Raw genomic sequence first — 21535 nt, 5'->3', positions numbered from 1 at the left:
AATCTAGAAATGATGGACATGCAACCCCCTAATTTTCTGGTTTACAATATGAATATGGATCATATAGTGACCATGACTGTTCAGAGCAAACAAAAGAAAGATGAAAATGACAAGACATAGGAGAGACATGACTGATTTGTATTACTGTCTTAATGTATTTGTTGCTCTGCAAACTGTGCAAAGGCAACATCAGACGGTTAATTGGGTACCTTAGTATCCTTGTATGTCATCACTGCAATGCTTGAAGACCTCAAGACGTCATTCTACACAAACATCAACAAAGGGTCAACTAACAGAAGAAAAGAGAGGATTATAAAGGGTTGTTGAGTGTTTCCTGTCCCTGCCCATTATAAAATCATTTGTGCTCTCAGTCTACTCTTATAATATGCATATACTACGACACTTATGATGATTATAGAGCTTTCGGCTGAGTCACGCTTAATGCCCGTGAGCTCAAACTGTGCATTAATTTTTCAACATTTTTTTTTTTTCTCAGTTGGCTGCCATACCTAGTTATTAGGATCTTTTGAATAACTTTTTACATCAATTTGAGTTGATGAGAAAGTATGCAATTTCTTTTGTTACCAAATATGAAAATTATACATATAATAAGCTAGTTGTTTTGCCAAATTTCTTTCACATAGATCTACATAGGAGACGTCTGATGAACTTTTGTCCCTTAAGAAATCTTCATCAAAGTCTTCATCACAAAACATAAAACATAGAGCAGTATACTTCACGTGAATTCAATATGAATACAAATGAAAGTCAGTTCAGTGTAATTTACGAACATTTAATTTACATATTAATGCGTACTGTAAAAATGCCTGTTATTATCATTAATAAAATGAAAGTTATTAGAGTTACCAATGCATGATGACTAATGAGAACAGCATCACTTTAGACAAAGCACAGCAACCCTATAAAAGCCATCTGTCTATGCTGGATGTGCACAGGAGAGTAGAAGATTATGCTCGTTGAGATAAAGAGAGAGGGAGAGAGAGAGAGAGAGAGAGAAAGAAAGAGGGAGAGAGATCTGCGCGCTGCACTCTTCAGTAAGACTCTCAGCACGCACCGCGCGCTTTCTATCTGGAAACTTTCGAAAAGGATTCGCTATAAACTCATTACCTTCATGTCGGCACTGCTGAATATTTCCTCACCGATGCTATGGTTACCTTTATTACGGTATGTATCCTGTCAAAGTTTGTTTGCTCGAACTGCTTCCATCTCGTTTGGTGGGAATCTGGAAGGCTCCTGGCACGGTTGCGCATTTGCGCTTGTTCTCCAGGACGGCTTCTGTGCGATTTGCTACTGAAAAACAGTTGTGCTTGAGCACAAGGCGTTTTCTAGAGAAACAACTTCGTAATTTGGTATGTTATACAAAAATATTAGTGTTAAAGAGTCATTGGAACTTTCAGCGTATTTGTGTATTTGGGAAGAATTTGAACTGCTGTGCGCCTCGGGCTGAACTGAAAACCAGTACGGGCAAATTCACTTCTTACCTTTCACAGAGTGCTCTGCTCTTTTTATGCACAAAACAATAGATTGCCAAGAAAACTTTTTGTTTTGTTTTTATTTTGCTATTTTAATACGATTCTTTAAGTCTTCTAACTATACATTAAGGTGTATCTGTAGACCAACCTGTATCTAGGTGATGTAACTTTAAATGCATGTATATAACTTTAAATCTATCCAGACAGGATGAATTCATGGTGTTTGGGACCGTTTTTGCCATTGAGATGACTTGGAAAAAGTGTCCCAATCAACCTGAATTCACCCCTATAGATATTTTTGTATATAAGATGCATTAAAAACAACAAATGCCATACTTTAAAACTTTAAAATCTACTTAAATGTAGTCTAAGAAACTCTTTGCTCTTTCGTCTCCTCCGAGAGCTGGCTGAGATTGGCAGACAATCCCTAAAATAGATAATCCACATAAATCTGTGCTGGAGATGCTATTGGCCAGTGCTCTCGAGGCTCTTCGGGTGGGTTTTTCTGTGAGTTTAACTTATTGCTCTTCCTGTTCCTCAACTGGAAGTTGTTGGCACATTTTCCCCCCACTTGTGTATTTGATAGCCCTGTTTCCTCCAGCCTGTGTATGTTTCTGCTTATGTTTCCCTGCTGTGTGTGTAGAGAAGTCTTGTGAAGACATGCTCCTGAAACAAGCATCTGTCAAATCAAAGATTTGACACGAGGCATTCACTGAAGACGAGGCTAAAGGGTTAATGCACATAATTTAAACCTACTGGTGAACATGTGTCGAAAGAGATATGGGACACGGCTGCGGTGAACCCATTGGCACTATTTGAGAATGTACAGCATTTTCTTTAGTCTTAAGTCATTATGGAATATAATAAATTACACACATTTTTTACAATTTTTAGCACAAAACGTTTTTTCCTAAAGTATGCATGCAAAGTTTCCTGTTTCTTTTTTAAGTATATGTGAATAAATACCTTATTCAGTCAATATTCCATTAACCATATTTTTCTAAATTTGCAGAATACTGTCTTAACTAGGCCCACAGACACTGCACACAATAGGTGTTTTAGTTCACTAATTCACTTATGTGATTTTCTCCATTATTGTGGCTTTGAAACAGTTCCAGACTTGTGGTTTACCTAAAGTGGTTTGAGTTCAACTGCATAGTAATGGCTCTAAAAAATGGTGGGGGTAAATGTTCGGGACCAGTTGCAGCACATCCTCATTTTTCTGGGTGGATCTCTGTCACTGTAAAATGGGAACGGCGAAAAATGTTGGCTGGCCATCAAGGGGTCTCATCAACTTTATCATGGGTCACTTATACTCAAAAGTCACTATGTTTAAACTGTGGGAAATTCGTAACGGTGACCATATATGGATCGTTCCATTATAGAATACCTTATGTATGCCAGTTCATGCAGACAGATAGTTGAACATGGTCATTTGTTATTAACAAACGAAATGATGTTTTCCATCGTGATAAACGTGTCCTAGCATGCTACGCTAGCAGGTTACAGAGTCTGAGCTGTCAGTTCACTGCACAGACAGACCCATCATCCAAATCACAGATGGCAGCCAGGCCAAAATACATCATTTATTAAGGCCAGGTTCAAAGAAATGGAGCATTTCTTAGTATCTCTTCATTTCACATGCTATTGATTATTACAGAAAACAAAACGGTTAGAGAATTTGCCATCGCATTTCCATTATTTTCTGTCACGTTTATCTTATCAGCACGCAGCATTGATATAGTGTGGCACAACACGGAAGCATGGTATTCTGGGTAATCTAATACTTTCATACTTATGCTTTTACTTGCACTATTCTGGCTAGAACAGCAAGTTTTTGCTGTTTTGACAAGGAAGTATAGCAGAATTTGTTTGTGCATTTCCATATGTTATCTTTTTGCTATGAGTAGTGGCATTAGAGTGAGACTCCTGTAATGAGGTTTGTACAGTAGCATCCGTGTTTAATCGGAAGAGAGATATTGCTCCAGACAAAATAGAAACCAATACCAATAATAAGTTACAAGAAATGGTCATTTTTACCAGAAATGGTGTGAATTTGATATTCTGTTGTTGATTTTATAACCCCTCACAAATAATGGTTAATGCCAATATTTTGGAAAAATATTATTGATATTGTAGTCAGGAGATAATTTGTCTTGTGTGTGTTTGGTTCAGGTAAACCCTAAGTTAACCCTACACAAAGATGGCAATATCCAAAATCCCTTTCTTTCTGGGTATATTTTTTTGGTCATTATGAAGAAAACGGCTTATAAATCAAACTAAGTGTTTTTTTGAAAATATTAAATGCAGAAAGTTTTCTGTGATGGGTAGGTTTAGGGTTAGGGGATAGAATATACAGTTTGTACAGTATATAAATCATTACATCTATGAAAAGTCCTCATAAAACATGGAAACCCAAAAAATTCTGAAACCTTTTTTGTCTTGTCTTAAGTGTGCCTGAACATGCCCAGAATACATGTGTTTTTCCAAAAGGCTTCTAACATGTGTTCTGGAGGTGAGATGCATTAAACATGAAGCTGCAGTAGATATATTAACCCTACTGAGTGGAAGTAGCTACACCTTTTGTAGTTTGTATCCTTGACAAAGTGTTGCTGTCAGCTGCCAAACACCCGTCTATCACATTACATCAAAACAACCGTCGAACATGATCACGTTACAAACTCCAAGATCTTTTAATTACACTAACTGTTGAGTTTGGCAGTGTTGTGTCAAACAGAGAGCACGTTCCATGCTTATTTTTCTATAAAATCCAGGCTAATCGCTAATGGCTCCCAGACTTCACATTAATTGTTTGTTTTATGGCACCAAGACACCCGACTTTGGCGTTTTTGTACTTTGTAATAGGCTTGTAATCATGGCCGGTTTTAGGAAAATGTTTCATCACCAGTTGCAATGTTATGGAAGGCAATTTGTTCGGAGAAATTCATTTTACAATTTAACTTTTCTTCTGCTTAAGCCTGCTTGTGAGACCAACTTTCAAGTATTGAATCTTAAGGAGTTTAGACCTTTACTGGTGTTGTAATCACTTTAATAGTGCCAACAACGGGAATGCATTGGCTGCCAAAATTTGACATGCACATTTATCAGTTTTGTCGTATTAGCTTACATTTGTCATAGAATATACCATATCAGTGTGTTGGCCGATTATCAGAACTTACCAGAAACACATGCCAACTGAAAGAACTGTGTTAAGGGAGGTGTTGACACCAGGTGCAAAGAAGGCCAAACATCTGCAATGCGTCCCTTACAATGAACGACTCCATCATGATGCACTAGCATGCTTCATAAGACATGCTAAATGTGAACTAATGTTTGTGTGTATGTACTCTGAGCTGGCAGTTTACATAGCTTTTGCTATTGGAAGTCTGAAAACCTTTGACAAAAACCCACCCATAAATAATAACAGCTGAAGTGTTTGTCTTCTGAACGTAATGTGCGAAGTAAGCCTGCATCTGCCTACGTTTTCTTGATTGCAAAAAATGCCACCGCTTGATGGGTTTCCAAACACTGCAGGTCATGCCTTCACATCTCACAACCATTCAAAACTAACTCGAGATGTGTGCGAGCACAGCATGAATCCAGATGGAAGTTAGTTCAGGGTGCTGGTCAGAGATGGAGAGCGTCCAGACGGGGGGTCTGTTCGCTCTTTTAGGGGAACATCTGGAGGCAATTGGACAGCATTAGGGTTTAGACGCTCTTCTTTGAAAATCCTGGGTGGATTTCTTCCGCTGGCACACTGCCTCCTAAGCCATCCTGAGTCCATCAACTTGGGTAGCTCTTCTGCAACAGAAGAGAAATATGTACGGTCATAGTGTCATGTCCTGTTGATTCATACCATACGATGCATTGGATAGTATGTCATTTTACATGATGCTTTCAATGTGCCAAGTCATTGCTAACAGAACAGTTGTGTGCAATGAGAGCAGCTACTTTAAAGTGGCTTTTACCTTTTTTATATTGTATTCTCCGTTTCATTGTACTATTTCTAGTCAGTATTATTTCTCCAGTGGCATGTATGCACATGTTTCAATCTCAAACAATAGCCAAACAGTTCATAGTGTGCCTGAATGGAAAACTCTTTTATTCGGTTTCTTCCCAAAGCTAAAAACCGTACTCCATGTGACTGTAGTATAAAAAGAATATCAGTATCTATAGATTCTGTAGTTGGACGCATGTCCCTTGCATATGCTCGAGGTCTAATGGTCATTTCAAGATTTCAATCCCCGAAAACAAGACCCTAAGAATGGGGAAACTGTTGCTGTAGATTCTAAATGTACACTCTAAAAAAAAAAAAACATTGGTTCAACAACAACAAAAAAATATGTTAACGTTTTCCACTAGAATTTTTAACTTAAGCCAACTGGGAGAATTACATTAATTCAAAGCAATATTTTGAGTTGATCCAACATAATGTTTTAAGTAAGGTGAAGACGTTTTTTTGCCACAATAAAACGCATTTCTAAGTAACATGAACTTTCCAAGCACTGCTTGTCACCATGATGGTAAATCTCCAAACCCACTTTAACAGAAACTCTTCTAAATTAGCATAACAAAACACTAATTACTGCTAAATCTCCCTTACCATTAATATTGTGCAAAAAACATTATATAACACTTAATTTTAGCATTTACTCTCCCTTTCAAGTGCCATGGGCAAAGCATGATGGGAAATATAAATCCCAGCCCAGTTTCACTTAAATTAAGTTCGTCTAAATTAAAAGAAGCGTCCATACAACTCAAAACAATGAAACACGTTTACACGTCATCAGATTGTATTTTACATGAACAGAACTTAAAATTAAATACATTTTTGATTAACTGAAAATGTTAAACTATGACAAGTCATGATAGTATATCGAATCAATAGGCATAATTTGTGTGTCATCCGAGCTCAATAAAATAACAATTACAAGTAAAAAGTCTAACAGCATTTCAGAACTTGATTTTTTATTTCACAACAATATATATATTTAAGTAATGACTAAAGGTCCCCTGAATTAGTTTTTAGAGTGTACCGTATTTTTGTACGGATACAGCATAAAATACATTTTTGGTGTAAATATGTCAAGCCATTGAGCGGATTAGTCGCAGAACCTGATTTCTCCAAGTGCAACATGTTCCTGGAACATCTTTGTTGATCCTGGAACAACATTCCAATCGGCCAATCAGATTTGAGGGACAAGTTTAAAGTTTATGTGAAGTTTAGGTTTAGAAACAGGGTTAGGTGCTTTTACATCAGTGTTATTCACCTATCATTTCTCTGATTTTAGGCATAACTTATGGGTAGAGTTAGGTTTAGGGGTAGGGATATTGTTCCAGGATCAACAAAACATGTTGACCCAGGAACGTGTCTAACTCTGCAAAATCAGGACATGTGGATTAGTCAGTGCATGCTAAAATAGTCCTTTGCATGTTGACAGAGCTATTGGAGTTGCACGGTTATCTAGACTGAAGTGCACAGCGTGCCGGGCTGAATGGTGTGTTAAATGGTGCATTGGGTGGTGTGAAGGCTGTTGCTAATCTCAGGACAATCCTCTAGGAGTTAAAAGCTCAGGGAGTTGTAAGCCTCCTTGGCTAGTCTTAGATAATGTGCGTAGGTGGTGAAGAAGCCGCGATGCCGAGGCCACTGACACAGTGCTGTGAGAGATTAACACCTGTCATACATGAAAATGCTACTCTGTAGATGCACAAATACACTGTAAACCCGAATAAGTTGGGCTAACTCAAAAAAATTGAGGTAATCAGTTATGATGTTCCCAATTTTAAGTGAGCAGAACTATCAAGTTTTGAGTTTGTAGAACTCATGCATGTTAATTGCTTTTAACTTTAGCTAACTCATACATTTTTGATAGCAATTAACATAAAAGTTTTAGTTAATTAACTTTTTTATTTTGAGTTCTTGCAACTCAAATGTTATTTATTTCACTGTAAACCCTAATAAGTTGTCAGCTCAAAAAAGTTGAATGAGTTGAATGTCTCATTTTTATTGTTCTTAACTTGAAATATTTGATTATTACACTATTTTATACATTTAACTTTAAATGATCAGGTTATCTCAACGTAAATATTTTTCTAGATATAACAAACTATTTCGTAACTTACCTGAGCAGCATGCATCACTTGTCACCATGATGGTAACTCTCCAAAAACCCACATTAATAGAAACTCTTCTAAATTAGTATAACAATACATTAATCACTATACAAAATCTCCCTTACCATTTGCATTTACTCTCCCTTTTGAGTGCCATGGGCAAAGCGTAGGCAAAACAGTTTAGCTTACTTGAAATATGTCGGTGCTGTGAACTCAAAAGAAATACTCACAACAGTTAATTTAACTGAACTAATTTGTTTAATTTAAGTTTGTCCTACTCAAACCAAACCAAGTATTTTGAGCATGAGGGTTGAAATTGAACTGTAGTCGAAAACAAGACAAATGCAAATGATTTTTATTCGTTATATCTCATCTCGGCAGGAGGAAAGTCAAACTAACAACTTTTTTATTAAGACCTCTAGTGACCTTTTGGAATGATTCGGTTGGTGATTCTAAAATTAAGGAAACCACAAGTGTTCATGAGGATTAATCCCGAGGCAAGTGCAGAGCTGTGCATTGAGTGGCCTAAACCAGTTAAAGGAGATCAAGGACCAGATTTTGACGCCTAATGCTCTTGTGTCCTGGAATAAGAGTTCACTGAGAGTGCTGTTTTATGTCGTTTGATATTATGTCATTATGAAATATTGGCTAGATAGCCAGGACCTCTGTTTTCCAATGAAGAGAGAAACTCCAACCAATATAGAAAAGGTTCATGCATTGATATCACAAGACTCAGGTTATATAAAAAGCATTTTGCTTAGATCACACTGATTGTGCTGGACAGTTTGTGTGAGAGTCAGTTGTGTGTAAATGAAAGGAATTTCTTGATGTAGTTTTCTGAGGTAATTTACTTCTGAGGCTATAGGCTTGTGAGCTTTTAAACAATGCTCACTTGTGTTTGGGAAGCATTTAGTCAAGGAGGCTGTTGGGTTGTTATCTATCGTATCGCCTTCAACGCATCAATTTTGGCTGAGGAGGAGCAGTGCTAGAGTAAACAGGACCCAGGGTGATTTAAGAACAATATCCCTCTGATCTGCTGAAGATCAGTCCACTCCTAGAGCAATTCTTGATCCTGTTCTGACCCAACATACAATCAGGAATTCAAATATGCTGTATGCGTTTTTATTGCATAATTTTTATAGCCCACAGCAGATGCCCCGTGTGTGGTGTTAACATCGCTATCAGCACTGCCCAACAATCATGTCTTAGCAAAAAAGAAAAACGCCTGAATGGGTGAGCTTGTACAGTACGTGCCTAACAGCTCATCATTGCGATTTGTGTTTCGAACTTGATACCGCGTGAAAAGTCTTATCATGTCTCGGACTTCTCTTAATTATTAGAAGTACGCAGACAGCTTCTCCCTTCTCCGACCTAGTTTAAATGGATTAGGGCGTCAACAAATTTAGGCTTTTCGAAGAAAGCAACCTAGAGTCCATTAACTGCCCTATCAGCTGACTAGGCCAATCACATGAACTTACAGTGTCATTCCAGTCGCTTAAAACAGTCTGGTGTGGTTTGGCTTGGAGGTTGTATGTGGAACTGCCAACAAGGGAAATCATTGACCACCTAAAATATTCCACTATTTTCATGTCATGCAATTTGGGTCGAGCAAAAGAGTTTGTGTAGATCACCGCCGGTCAGGCTGCAGTGGTCACTGTGCCAGCATTTTTTAACCAGGAATTTTACCAAATGCAAAACAAAAGTAACTTAGCCTGCATTCTGTTTGTGCATGAACTGGCCTCTTGATGTATTTATTTATTTATTTGTTCCCCTGACTTCTATTATATTAAGGGATTCATTGAGGCCCAGCGAGAGTTTGGGTACTTTAGTGAGTTTGTCTTTGCTTTATTTCATCTGTTTAAAGTTAACAAAGTTGTAACCCCCCTTAAATATCCCTTTGACCTTTGTGAGAACACTCGGAAAAATGCTGGGTTAGGTCAAATGTGGACAAACCCAACTATTGGGTTTAAACATTTAATTAAAAAATTTAAAAACAACAGTTGGTTTTGTTCATATTTGACCCAAACTTGGGTTGAAACAACTCAGTATTTTTTCTAGAGCAAATATAAATATTTTATTTTAACTTCTGTTATTGTACATTAACCATAACCATATGTCCAACAAAATGACTTAGAAAACTTAGCCTCAAATTTGTTAACATTTTACATAATTGCCATAAAAAACAGAATTACTATTAGAATGAGAGCATATATCATTATGCGACAAAATATTCATGTTACAATGTAAAAGTGCTGGCAGAAAACATTTTTCCTTTGTTTTTAATTGTGCTTTAAAGGAAAAGTTCACCTAAAATTCACCTGATGCCATTTGCAAATAATATGCAGTTTTTTTTAATAATAATAATATGCACTACAAAATGATTTTTGAGGAGTCCTTGCACACAATAGTATAAAGCAGCATAAAAGTAGTTCAAATGTCTTCAGAAGTCGTACACTGTGTGAGGAACAAACATTTGGCAAAATTCATTCAAAATATTTCTATCCGCTGCAGCCTTTAAAGGGATAATTGACCCAAAAATAAAAATTCTGTCATCATTTACTCACCCTCAAGTTGTTCCAAACCTGTATGAATTTCTTTCCTCTGCTGAACACAAAAGAAGATATTTTGAAGAATGTCAGAAACCAAACAGTTGATGGCACCCCATTAACTTACATAGTATTTTTTTCCCCCATACTATGTCTATGGCGTCCATCAACTGTTTGTTTGCCGAAATTTGTACTGGTGCAGTTTTTTAAATGGCTTCAATTTTGGAACTTGGAAAATATAAGACATATGGTCTACTTCTGTGGTGCTTTTATTGTGTTTTGTTCTTTTTAGATGCTGTAAACAGATTCTTCAAATGTGTTTCACTAAAAAACAAAAAAACAAAAAAAAACATGTTAAAAAAAATGTGTAGTAGCAAAATGACTAAAGCTGTATGCCTGAAATACAGCTAGCATTAAGACACATTGATTGAACGTGAGCTACTCCATAATAGCATTAGCATGGCCTACCGCTATGTTTTGCTTAGAAATTAAGAAGCGTAGCTTGAGTCAGCTGAAAAAGCACCATCTCCCCTTACCAAACCTCTTTTTTGGCACCTTCCCGAAGAAGAATGTTTAAGCTGCTGTTCATCCAGGAAGAGACATGAATGCACATCTGTGCTCCTGTGAGACATGAACTTCCTGCATTTATGTAATATGACAGAGCAAATCACATCAAGAAATATGGCACTTTTTTGAAAGGGTCAGAGATTTTTAGAAAATCCTTCTGCATGGATCAAACCTTAAACTGTTGTTAGTTCAGCAAGAGATCACATTAGCCGTGCTTCCCAGAAGGTCCCTGACAATGTTTGCAGCACATGAAGAAACACAGCTAAGTATTTGAGAGCAGTTAAGAGGATGCAAAGGATTATCTTTTCAAACATGGTCAAAACAGATTCAAGTGCATGTGTTCCTATCGCATCATTTGTTGTGCTATAAATTACACTTTAAGAGAGGCCAGTTGACTTTAACGTGACTGAGTTACTCATTATGGGCAATTTTTGCAGCTTAATGAAGAAGAACCCTTTAAAGCTTACTGGTCGTATACAAACATAGCCGAGCATTTGATCGCAATTAAGAGGATGAAGAAGATTATCTGTTCGACCCTGGTCTTGAGTTTCCAAGTAAATGTCCACCCTGTGTTCACCTGAATGAGCCCAAATGGGAAGAGTAATTGATGTTCATTCCAGAATCTTGTGATTTTGTACACTTTCCCCCGGAGGCTATGCATACTTTTATGGGGGTTGAGATGCAAATAGTGCAGACAAGGACGAAGCATTGGAAGTTTCAGTGTTTGCTGTTCTCAATTAAAGTGCACATGGGAATGTTACACAGAGAGATGGTGTGAAGTAGGTCTGCAAATGGATATAAACATTACAAAAAATCTGTCATCAATACACGTTCATTGTCACGGGCTGTCTGGGATTGTCACGTATAGCTCTATGTTTACATGAAGTCGCAGGCCTGTGAACATTTTTAAGAAGGTGTTATGGTAAAATAGTGTGTATTTTATTTTGAACAAACAGCTTTATTGCAGGGCTTTCGCATTTTTGACCTTATTTTGATGCTTGCCTTACTGCCTGAGAATTTAGTACAAATTGTATCCCTTTGTGTCTAGCTAATTTTCCTGCAAATGAAAATTAGATTTGGTTTATCAAATTTAGCTTATTAGGCCACCCTGGAATTAAGCTGGAATTAGTAAATTCTTTACTACAGATTAAATATTCTATTCAATCACAGCTTCAGTAATGTGGGTGTTGTGAGAAATCGAATCACTAGCAACGTGATTTTGGCAAGTAAGACATATTTTGTTAATCCTGGAACAACATATCCCATAAACCTAACCCTACCCATAACTTATCCCTAAAATCAGGGGGAAATGATTGGTGAATAACACTGATGTAGACGTCTAAACTTGACATAAACTCTAAACTTGTCCCTCAAATCTGATTTGTTGCCTGGAATGTTGTTCCAGGATCAACAAAGTTGTTGATCCAGGAACATGTTGTACTTGATAAAATCACGTTCACCCAACAAACTACAGAGGCAGAAAAATGAAACAATACAGACAATAAAACTCACTGCTTCTGAGTCATTTTCTGCGCTGCTGCCTGTAAGGTGACTTTGTGAAGCATCAACGTGTAATTGCAACCATCACCCCTGCCAAAAAGTGAAATTAGCCATGCTTATTGACCGATAATGAGGACGGAGTGATTAACAATCTCCTCCGAGTGCCGTGGGTCTGATTCTCACTCCCTCATATGCTCGTCCTGTCCATTAAAGAGATCTGCCAAACAACAAAGGTCAGTGCTGGAAGTATGCACAAATAATTGGCTGCAAACTCGCACTTGTGGCTGCAATGACAAATTGGATAATTTTCCATAAAATCCAGGTGAACTACTCTGAACTCAATGTCAAGTGATAAAAGATCAAACATTCCTGCAGTACAAGAAGTCTTTGTGTTCGTTTTCGTCACCAAAGTCTAATTTAAAACCAATCGTTTATGTAACAAACTGAGCATCCCATGACATTATCGCCCACCATGCCAAGACCTCCCAAACCCTGCGGTTGTTCGACGGCAAGACATGTGGTTTAGAAAAAGATATAGAAGCACCCAGGGCGGCGTAAAGATCAGGGAGCACACTTGATATTTATTTCCATCTTGCCAAATGGCCCTTTGATGTAGCAGCTGTAACCGCTAACTGTCTGCAACACCTCTCTTACTGTATCAGTGTCATCATTAGTCTTCAGTTGCACTTTGCACTGGAGTCTGTAGTTTAGTGTCACTTACAATTTAACCACGCAAAGTTCGACACCGAGATGTTTTGCAGCGGGTGCTATGGCTCACATTCACTTGTTTTATCAATGTGATTTCGAGCGATCCCAAAACTTACAATGGAGACATTCATCTGAAACAAAACATGAAAGCAACAAGTCACTGTTTGGTTATTCAGGTAGAACTGAGGAGGAATGCTGTTTCACTGATGCCTAACTGTAAACCAGTTGTCATACTAAAAAATTAATGCCTTTGATAATTGCCGAGCGAGGCCTACCGCTTGCTTACTGTTGAAAGGAAAATTGAAAGTCTATTTACTGTAATTGTTAGCATTAAATAAATTAACCGTATGGGAGACCATATTTAGCATGAGAATCTGCAGCAAATGGCTCACAGAGGACAGACTTTCTTACTTGATGCAATACTGAAAAAGGCAATGATGTGTTAAAAGACCTTTACATTATGGTTGTATTAGCACATGCTTTAACTAACAATGAGCTATAGATTTGTTGCAGTGTTTATTCATCTTTGTTATAAAAATACAACCGTTAATTCTTAGTTCATGTTGGCTCAGGTCTATTAAAGGGTTAGTTCACCCAAAAATGAAAATTCTGTCATTTATTACTCACCCTCATGCCGTTCCACACCCGTAAGACCTTCGTTCATCTTTGGAACGCAAATTAATTAAGATATTTTTGTTGAAATCCGATGGCTCCGTGAGGCCTCCATAGAGAGCAATGACACTTCCTCTCTCAAGATCCATAAAGGTACTAAAAACATATTTAAATCAGTTCATTTGAGTACAGTGGTTCAATATTGATATTATAAAGTGACGAGAATATTTTTGGAGCACCAAAAAAAAAAAACGACTTATTTAGTGATGGCCGATTTCAAAACACTGCTTCATGAAGCTTCGGAGCATAAATGAATCAGCATATCGAATCTGCGGTTCGGAGCGCCAGAGTCACGTGATTTCAGCAGTTTGACGGTTTGACACGTGATCGAATTATGATTTGATATGCTGATTCATTATGCTCCGAAGCTTTAATTTTTGTTTTGAAATCGGCCATCACATTATTTTGGGGTTTTTTGGCGCACCAAAAATATTCTCGTCGCTTTATAATATTAATATTAAACCCCTGTACTCAAATGAACTGATTTAAATATGTTTTTAGTACCTTTATGGATCTTGAGAGAGGAAATGTCATTGCTGGCTATGGAGGTCTTAACGGGTGTGGAACGGCATGAGGGTGAGTAATTAATGACATTATTTTCATTTTTGAACTAACCCTTTAAAGGGGACCTATTATGTATCCCCAGAATGTGTCTGTGAAGTTTCAGCTCAAAATACCCCACAGATAATTTATTTTTCTGTTTTCGTGCATGTGTTTTGCAAATGAGCTGCAGCTTCCCACCCCCCTTTCCAGAAGAGGGTAGAGCCTGCACAGCTCTTGCCTCGGATACTCTGCCAAAAACGAACAAAACATCTGTTTAGTTTTGATTATCATCTCTATCTTGGTCACACTCGCGTGTCATGCAGTGCTTGGTCATCATGAAAGTTAATTATTTGCATGTGTTTTAAATCCATATCAGTTTAAACTAATATATTGTTTTCTGAGCGCACACATCCGAAGCATGCGCACAGAAAGCTGGCTGTCAGACGGTGTGTCCTGTGAGTATTAAACTCATTTCTTCCACGTCTTATTGCACTTAAATTGTCAAATACACACAAGATTATGCCAAAAACTGTTATGTCTGTGAATGTAAACAGCAGGGAAAGAAATCGCATGTATGTATTAGATCTGTGTATTAAAGTGAAAGCAGCGTAATATACAGTACTTACTGCTGTATATGCTGTTAATATGAATCAAACAACAAAAGGAAAACAGAAAATCACTCACTGATCTTGATTAAATAACTTTAGCAGCTTTAATAAGAATACATTTTTACTTTAATGCTGCTGTTAAATGCTCCAATGAGGAGATAAACATGGCGGACTGTGTACAGCTCACTCAGGGGCGGGAAATCTTGCGTGGATTTTTACCATTACAGACTGGTTGTTTAGACACATCTGTGTTCAAACACCTTATAAAAGTGAATTTTGCATAATAGGTCTCCTTTAAATATGGTTACACTTTATTTTGATGGTCCACTTTAGACATTCTACTAGCTATAAGTAACTTTGGGTTTAAAGAATATAGAATAGAATGTACTTACAAAGTTACTTATAGTCTGTAGAATGTCTGTTGGTGGAGCATCAAAATAAAGTGTTAGCAGATATTAAGCAGACAGTCTACTAATACTTTAATGAGAGTCTGACATGTAGTTGTAAAGGTATTTATAGTTTGTAGAATGTCTAAATTGGACCATCGAAATAAATATCAATAATATTAACAGATTTTGAGTATAATAATGTATTAGTAAATGAATATGTCATTAATGAATTTTAATAAATGCTATAGTTAACTGATGGTGCAACTTTATTTTTCTTTAGTGTTTTTACAATGAATCCTGCACAATAACTATAAAAGATCATAAAAGTCTTTTAAAAGTTGTAAAGCTTTAACTCTGTGAGGAACAAATCGAAATGTGAGTCATTCTTGAAAAGCTCTATCCCTCTTAATTATAATTGCAGATAAAAAAAAAACTCAGTACGGAAATAAAAGTTGTAAAGGTGAATAAGTCATGACAGATTTTCTTTTATTATGCCTTTAATAGCTTGATTCCAGTTTAAACAACGTCTAATCTTTTATACCATGTACGCTAATGACACTCCATCGCTTTAGCGGACTCTTCTTAAACACAGGTTTCCTTGGGGAGTTTTGCACTTTGTGGTTTCTGTTTCATGCTATCGCGCTCAGTCATACACCGGGCCAAATGGATGCGCCAGACGCTCAAATAAATATGCTATAAGGGAGGCCCTGCAAACTACATGTCACTGCAGGCCATCTTTCACCACAGGCCCATTAACTGTGTGCCCTGACGCCTTGCAGATGTGTTGGAGAACTGCCACCGTTTTTGTCATATAACATGTCAACAATGAGGTTCATGAGAATTCAGTGTTGTCACAGGGCCAGCAAACTAAAGTTGATTGCTTTCGGTTGCTACTATAAGGAAACCGTTTTGTATGTGCTTACAAGGGTGAACGTGATTTCAAGTTCAACATGTTCCTGGATCAACATCTTTGTTGATCCTGGAACAGCATTCCAATCAACCAATCAGATTTGAGGGACAAGTTTACCATTTATGTCAAGTTTAGGCTTACAACCTGGGTTAGGTGCTTCCGCAACAGTGTTATTCAACTATCATTTCCCTCTGATTTTAGGGATAAGTTATGGGTAGGGTTAGGTTTAGGGATTGGGAAAAGATTAGGACTAAATCTTCGGATAGGAATGTTGTTCCAGGATCAACAAAATATGTTGATCCAGGAACATGTCTTACTTGCCAAAATCACAGTGACTTGCTTACAAGAGCGTCTTCTGTTTCTTCACAGGTCTTACAGGTGAATCTAGTGATGTCCATCTTGCTGTACGTGATGTTCCTCGCGTACCTCTATGGTATCTCGGCCTCTACGATGGACAAGCAGCGGCCCACGCAGGACCCCATCAACACGCTGATCATAAAGCTCCTGCAGGCTGACATCAGCCGCAGCCGCCAGAAGCAGGACGAGGGTGCCCTTGACGCGCTTCCTTCCAACACCTTGAACACACCTGCAGTGACCGACTACAAGGAGAAAGTCAGCTCGTCCGCCTACCAGCCCGTGACGGACGTCTCGTCAGAGCTGCTGCGTCAGCACAAGCGTTACAACTCGCCACGCGTGCTCCTGAGCGAGCGACCGCCGCTGCAACCGCCGCCGCTCTACCTGACGAACGACTTCGTCAGTAATCAGGAGGGCAACAAGACGCGGCAGAAGCGCTACGCTGAGCACAAAAGCTACCGGGCCGAGTACTCGGTGTGCGACAGCATAAGCCAGTGGGTGACGGACAGGACCACGGCCATGGACATTGAGGGATTACAGGTCACGATTTTGGGGACCGTCAACACGGGACGCAAGAACATAAAGCAGTACTTTTACGAGACAAAGTGTGAGACCGCCAAGCACCACAAGAGCGGCTGTAGGGGTATTGACGGGAAGCATTGGAACTCGCAGTGCAAAACCTCACAGTCTTTCGTGCGCGCCCTCACTCAATATAAATCTTTGGTGGGTTGGCGCTGGATACGGATAGACACCTCATGCGTCTGTGCGCTTTCACGCAAACACCGCAGGACATGAAAAACACTGCAGCAACCTAACCACTGTCTTTCTATTGTTCCCTGTAAATATATAAATATAAATTATTATTTAAGTTATATGGAATGCATATAGTTTATACATGTCTATGTATAATGTATAAATATACTTGTTATTTATTTAAGTTTGCAAAGAAAAATCTTTTAAAAAAAAGAGAGAGACTTGACGAAAACATGCAATGCCGCTAAGCTACAGGAGCATTGCATGCTGAATTGTGCCTTGCTCACGTAGGACACGTCACTCCACTAGACCTGGACCTTGGGAACAGTTGCAATGGAAAACACAGATCACTCAATATCATATTAACTTCAGTATTGTTCATGAAAACCAGTTTTTCTACTGAAACAGGCTGCCAGTATATCCTCTTCGTATCTGGGAAAACGAATCACAGTCAGGATGTTGTATGAAAATATGTAAACTTACAGTATATGTGTATCAAAACTGCATGAAATACCTAAGAAATATATATTTTTCGAAGCACTCGTATTGTACACCCTGAAAACATGATGTTAGTGGTTTATAGATGGCGAGACTGATGGAAAAGAATCAACGCCACTAGCAAAGCAAACCACTGGAACATTAGTCACATTCCTAGCAGAATATATGGACCAAAAGTATATAAAATATGGTTTAGTATTTCTCAAATTCAATCTGGGCGGTGTTTTGATTCTAGATGGCCTTCTGGAAGTATTTAGAGAAAATGTGAATTTATCATTTTAGAAATCACCTTCAGCACATGCCGACATAGCCGCGGTAAAGGGGAAAGTGGGGACGAAAGCAGCCGAGTATTAAAGGGATAGTTCTCCCTAAAAAATGAATATTGTGATTTACTCAAACCATCCTAGGTGTATATGACTTTCTTCTTTCAGACGAACAGAATCGGGGTTATATTAAAATATATCCTGGCTCTTCCCTTTCTTAAAGCCCAAAAAAGTGCATCCATCCATCATGAAAGTAATGCATATAGCTCCGGGGATTAATAAAGACCTTGTGAAGTGAAGCGATGGGTTTTTGTTATAAACTATAATAACTAGTTTCTGGCAGATGGCTGTAGGCACAGATTAACGCAAAAAGAGTAACCTCTGATGCGACATAGGAGTAGGAGTAGTATAAGCTTTGACGCCTCTTGCCTTTCAAACAAATAGGGCTGTGCAACAAACTCAAGCTCTTCTTCTCTTATTTCGAAATCCTACGTAAATTCTCATTTTAGACTTCTAATTTGTGACCGGTATCTCTATTCTCTGCGCTTCCGTGTTCATCAATACATCATGGTCAAGGGTTACTCTTTTGCCGGAAATCGATGTGGACGGTCTGCCGAAAGCTAGTTATTATAGTTTATGAAGTTTTAAATATGGATATTTTTCTCAGAAAAACCCATCACTTCAGCCTTTATTAACCCCCCAGAGCTACTTTTATGGTCGATAGATGTACTTTTTTGGGCTTCAAAATTCCAAGCCCCCTTCACTACCATTATAAAGCTTGGAAGGAGCCAGGATATTTCTCTGATTGTGTTCATCTGAAAGAATATAGTTCACTTAGGATGGCTTGAGAGTGAGTAAATCATGGGATCATTTTCAGTTTTAGGTGAACTATCCCTTTAACTTGTAAGGGTCCAATGATTAAACTATTGCTCACTATTAGTAGTGCTGAAAAAGGGCCCTCAGCAGATGGAGGAGCAAAGACTCCTCCTACTAGCCATGCCCTTCGCCAGAAGCCACGCCCAGCCTGCCAGAGTCCAATCTGACCTCCACTACCACTAGAAATAAGCTTAGTGCACTTTTAGCCTCTTTTCGATCACATATTATGATCAATTGCAACTTTACAAACTTAAAGAGCAAAGCCAGCATGGATAAGAGTAGCATCTAAACAAAAGGGCAACTAAATGGGACATTGCTAATGACACTGTAGTCTTACACAGAGGTAAATCTGCCTTAAGACGATGTACATACATGCAGAGCTGGGATTTGAACACGTAATCTCTCCCTTAAGAGGGTTTCCCTCTTGTCAGACTCATCTTAGGAGATAAGCAGTTCGCCGTTGTGCTGCAGCTATAAAAAGGCCTGCCGTGTTTTCCTTCTGTACGTTTATATAAGGAGACCCTGTCAATTGTTAGTCATGAGCCACTAAGGTGAAGAGATTTCTATGCTGTCTAAGATGTGCGAAGTGTGTCAGCCTTTTCATCAGATTGATTAATATACATCAGAGTAGATCATGGTTTGTACTGCTTCACAATAAATATGATATACCCAAGACAACACAAAAAGCAAAGCATCAGAGACATACTGTATGAAGAGCAGGCAGCTGCGGCTCGGCTTTTGTTCAGGCTTTTCTTTGTCACCTCTGATTGGACAAACTGTCCAAGCGTCCCAAAGGAACATCATATAGAACTCAACATTTGCAGTATTGGTGATATTTTTGGTTACCTACACATATTTAATTTTCTATCAGCACGATAAGCCGGAATGAGGTCCAAACCCATTAATGCAGGAAGCGAAGTGCCAAGACTTTGTCCTCCAAGTCCGAACATAAAGCTTTATTAGCATGCAATCGTTTATTACAATGTGGCTATAAAAAAAATCGATATAAAAAAATGTTTTATTGCAATTTCATTCTTGAGAGGGTTGTTAGATAAAGGCACTAAAATCAAATTGACTCTGTTTGTGACCGGATATTCAGTGCTTGTATTGGGTGTGAAGTTTTGAGACAGAGAAAGTGTCCGCTCAGATTCGAAACACAACCACGGACCACCAAGGATACAACACACCTTTTTCGAATGTAATATTCCGGCTGATTAGGTTCCGCTTCAGTTCGACCCTCTGCGGAAAAACAGGATAAAAGCTGAACACAGGAACTTTCTAGGATACTGCTGGGAATGGCCCACACAGTTGTCCAAATGCATTGCCTTTCCTGTAACAAACATTATTACACTGGAACATGAGGATCCCTAAACGATTTTGTCTTGGATGACTTTCACTGAAACATTCCTATGCATTTTATGCCGTCTTGAAAAGCCCTGCTGGTGTCGTGCATGCTGTGTAGGATTCTTGCTGCTTTAAACCACTACAACCGACCTTAAAATGGACCAACGGCCATTGCTGAAACCCTTGGATAACTCTTTTTAATGCTGAAAAGGAAACTGTGCCAAAACACACCAAACTCTATTTAAGGACTACATGCTTCTTAATAATATTCAGACATGAAAATGATCTCCGGTATGTCAAAATTGAGAAAATTGCAAGGCGAATCTCTGTTTTAGTAAAGAAGAAAGACTTGTTTGCTTGCTGGTCGTTGTTTAGTGAAGTAGTTTCTTTTGGCTGTACCCATAACCCATTGTTTGTATTTTTTATTTTATTTTATTTGTTTTTTTTGAGAGAGAGACTTTTCCCATAATATCTCTTGAAATGTCTTTCTCATGCTGATACTTGAAGGAGCGCTGTTTATCTGGCCTACAACATCCTCCTCTTTTCGCTGCAAGGGCAGTCTGTGTGAGATTTGTCTGAATAAAGGTTTTTTTTAATCTTCCTGCTGATTACATCCTTTTGGGAATCTACTGTATGAATATTGTCCTCTGTAGGGTTTAATATCTCTCTTTGTATGCTAAACATTTCAGTCATTCACAAATGACCAGAAGAGAACCCAAGAATGTTTCCCAGCCATGAATCGTGAGATGATCTGTGTGTTTCTATAATCAAACACTGATGGTCACTTCAAAACCTGAGGAATCATGGGAAAGAGCATATAGGACTAAACAACCTTCAGTGACCTATAAATACATTTGTTTGCCAGAACCCACAGGAAGAAAATAGCTCTGGGCGATGGTTAATTAGCATATAATCCTCTTGCGGTGTGTTCTTAAGAGCAAAGCCTGAGACGGAGTGATCTTGAAATATCACTGCTGAAAAAGAGTAAAATGAGGTGAAAGCATAACAAATGCTAGCGTTCTGTTTACATCCTCATATCAGTGCAATAAACCGCAGTCAGTATAGTGTGCAGTGACCATATGTGACCATTCGGACACTTGAGTCACACTTTTTAAAAGTATGTGAATGTCATTGCATTAGATAACAAAACAAGGGACATCTGAGCTCAAGTGCTGCAGGAGTAACTAACTTTACTTTTCTGAGACTGAGTACTGAGTTATATTAATTAACTACATGTACTTACTATAGAGTTACAGTTAGGGTTAGTTATTTGTAATTATGCATAATTTACTGTTGATACTATATAGTAAGTACATGTAGTGACATGATTATGTAGTAACCTTAAAATGAACATGAATATGTAGTAACATTAAAATGAAGTGTTACCAACTTGCAGT

The 21535-nt window shown here is 38.2% G+C and overlaps 1 protein-coding gene across 1 annotated transcript; it reads left to right on the top strand.

The window, feature by feature from the left end:
• Positions 1 to 973: 973 nt before the first annotated feature.
• On the top strand, positions 974 to 20686 carry ntf3 (neurotrophin 3). Its single transcript, XM_067390862.1, has 2 exons — positions 974 to 1185; positions 16420 to 20686. Exons 1-2 carry the CDS (start codon positions 1168 to 1170, stop codon positions 17197 to 17199), a joined length of 798 nt encoding a protein of 265 aa, XP_067246963.1. The 5' UTR covers positions 974 to 1167; the 3' UTR covers positions 17200 to 20686.
• The last annotated feature ends 849 nt before the right edge of the window (positions 20687 to 21535 follow it).

Source organism: Chanodichthys erythropterus, chromosome 8 (genome assembly GCF_024489055.1).
Source record: "Chanodichthys erythropterus isolate Z2021 chromosome 8, ASM2448905v1, whole genome shotgun sequence".
Taxonomy (NCBI): Eukaryota; Metazoa; Chordata; class Actinopteri; order Cypriniformes; family Xenocyprididae; genus Chanodichthys; species Chanodichthys erythropterus.
This window is presented reverse-complemented; position numbering and strand designations above follow the sequence as displayed.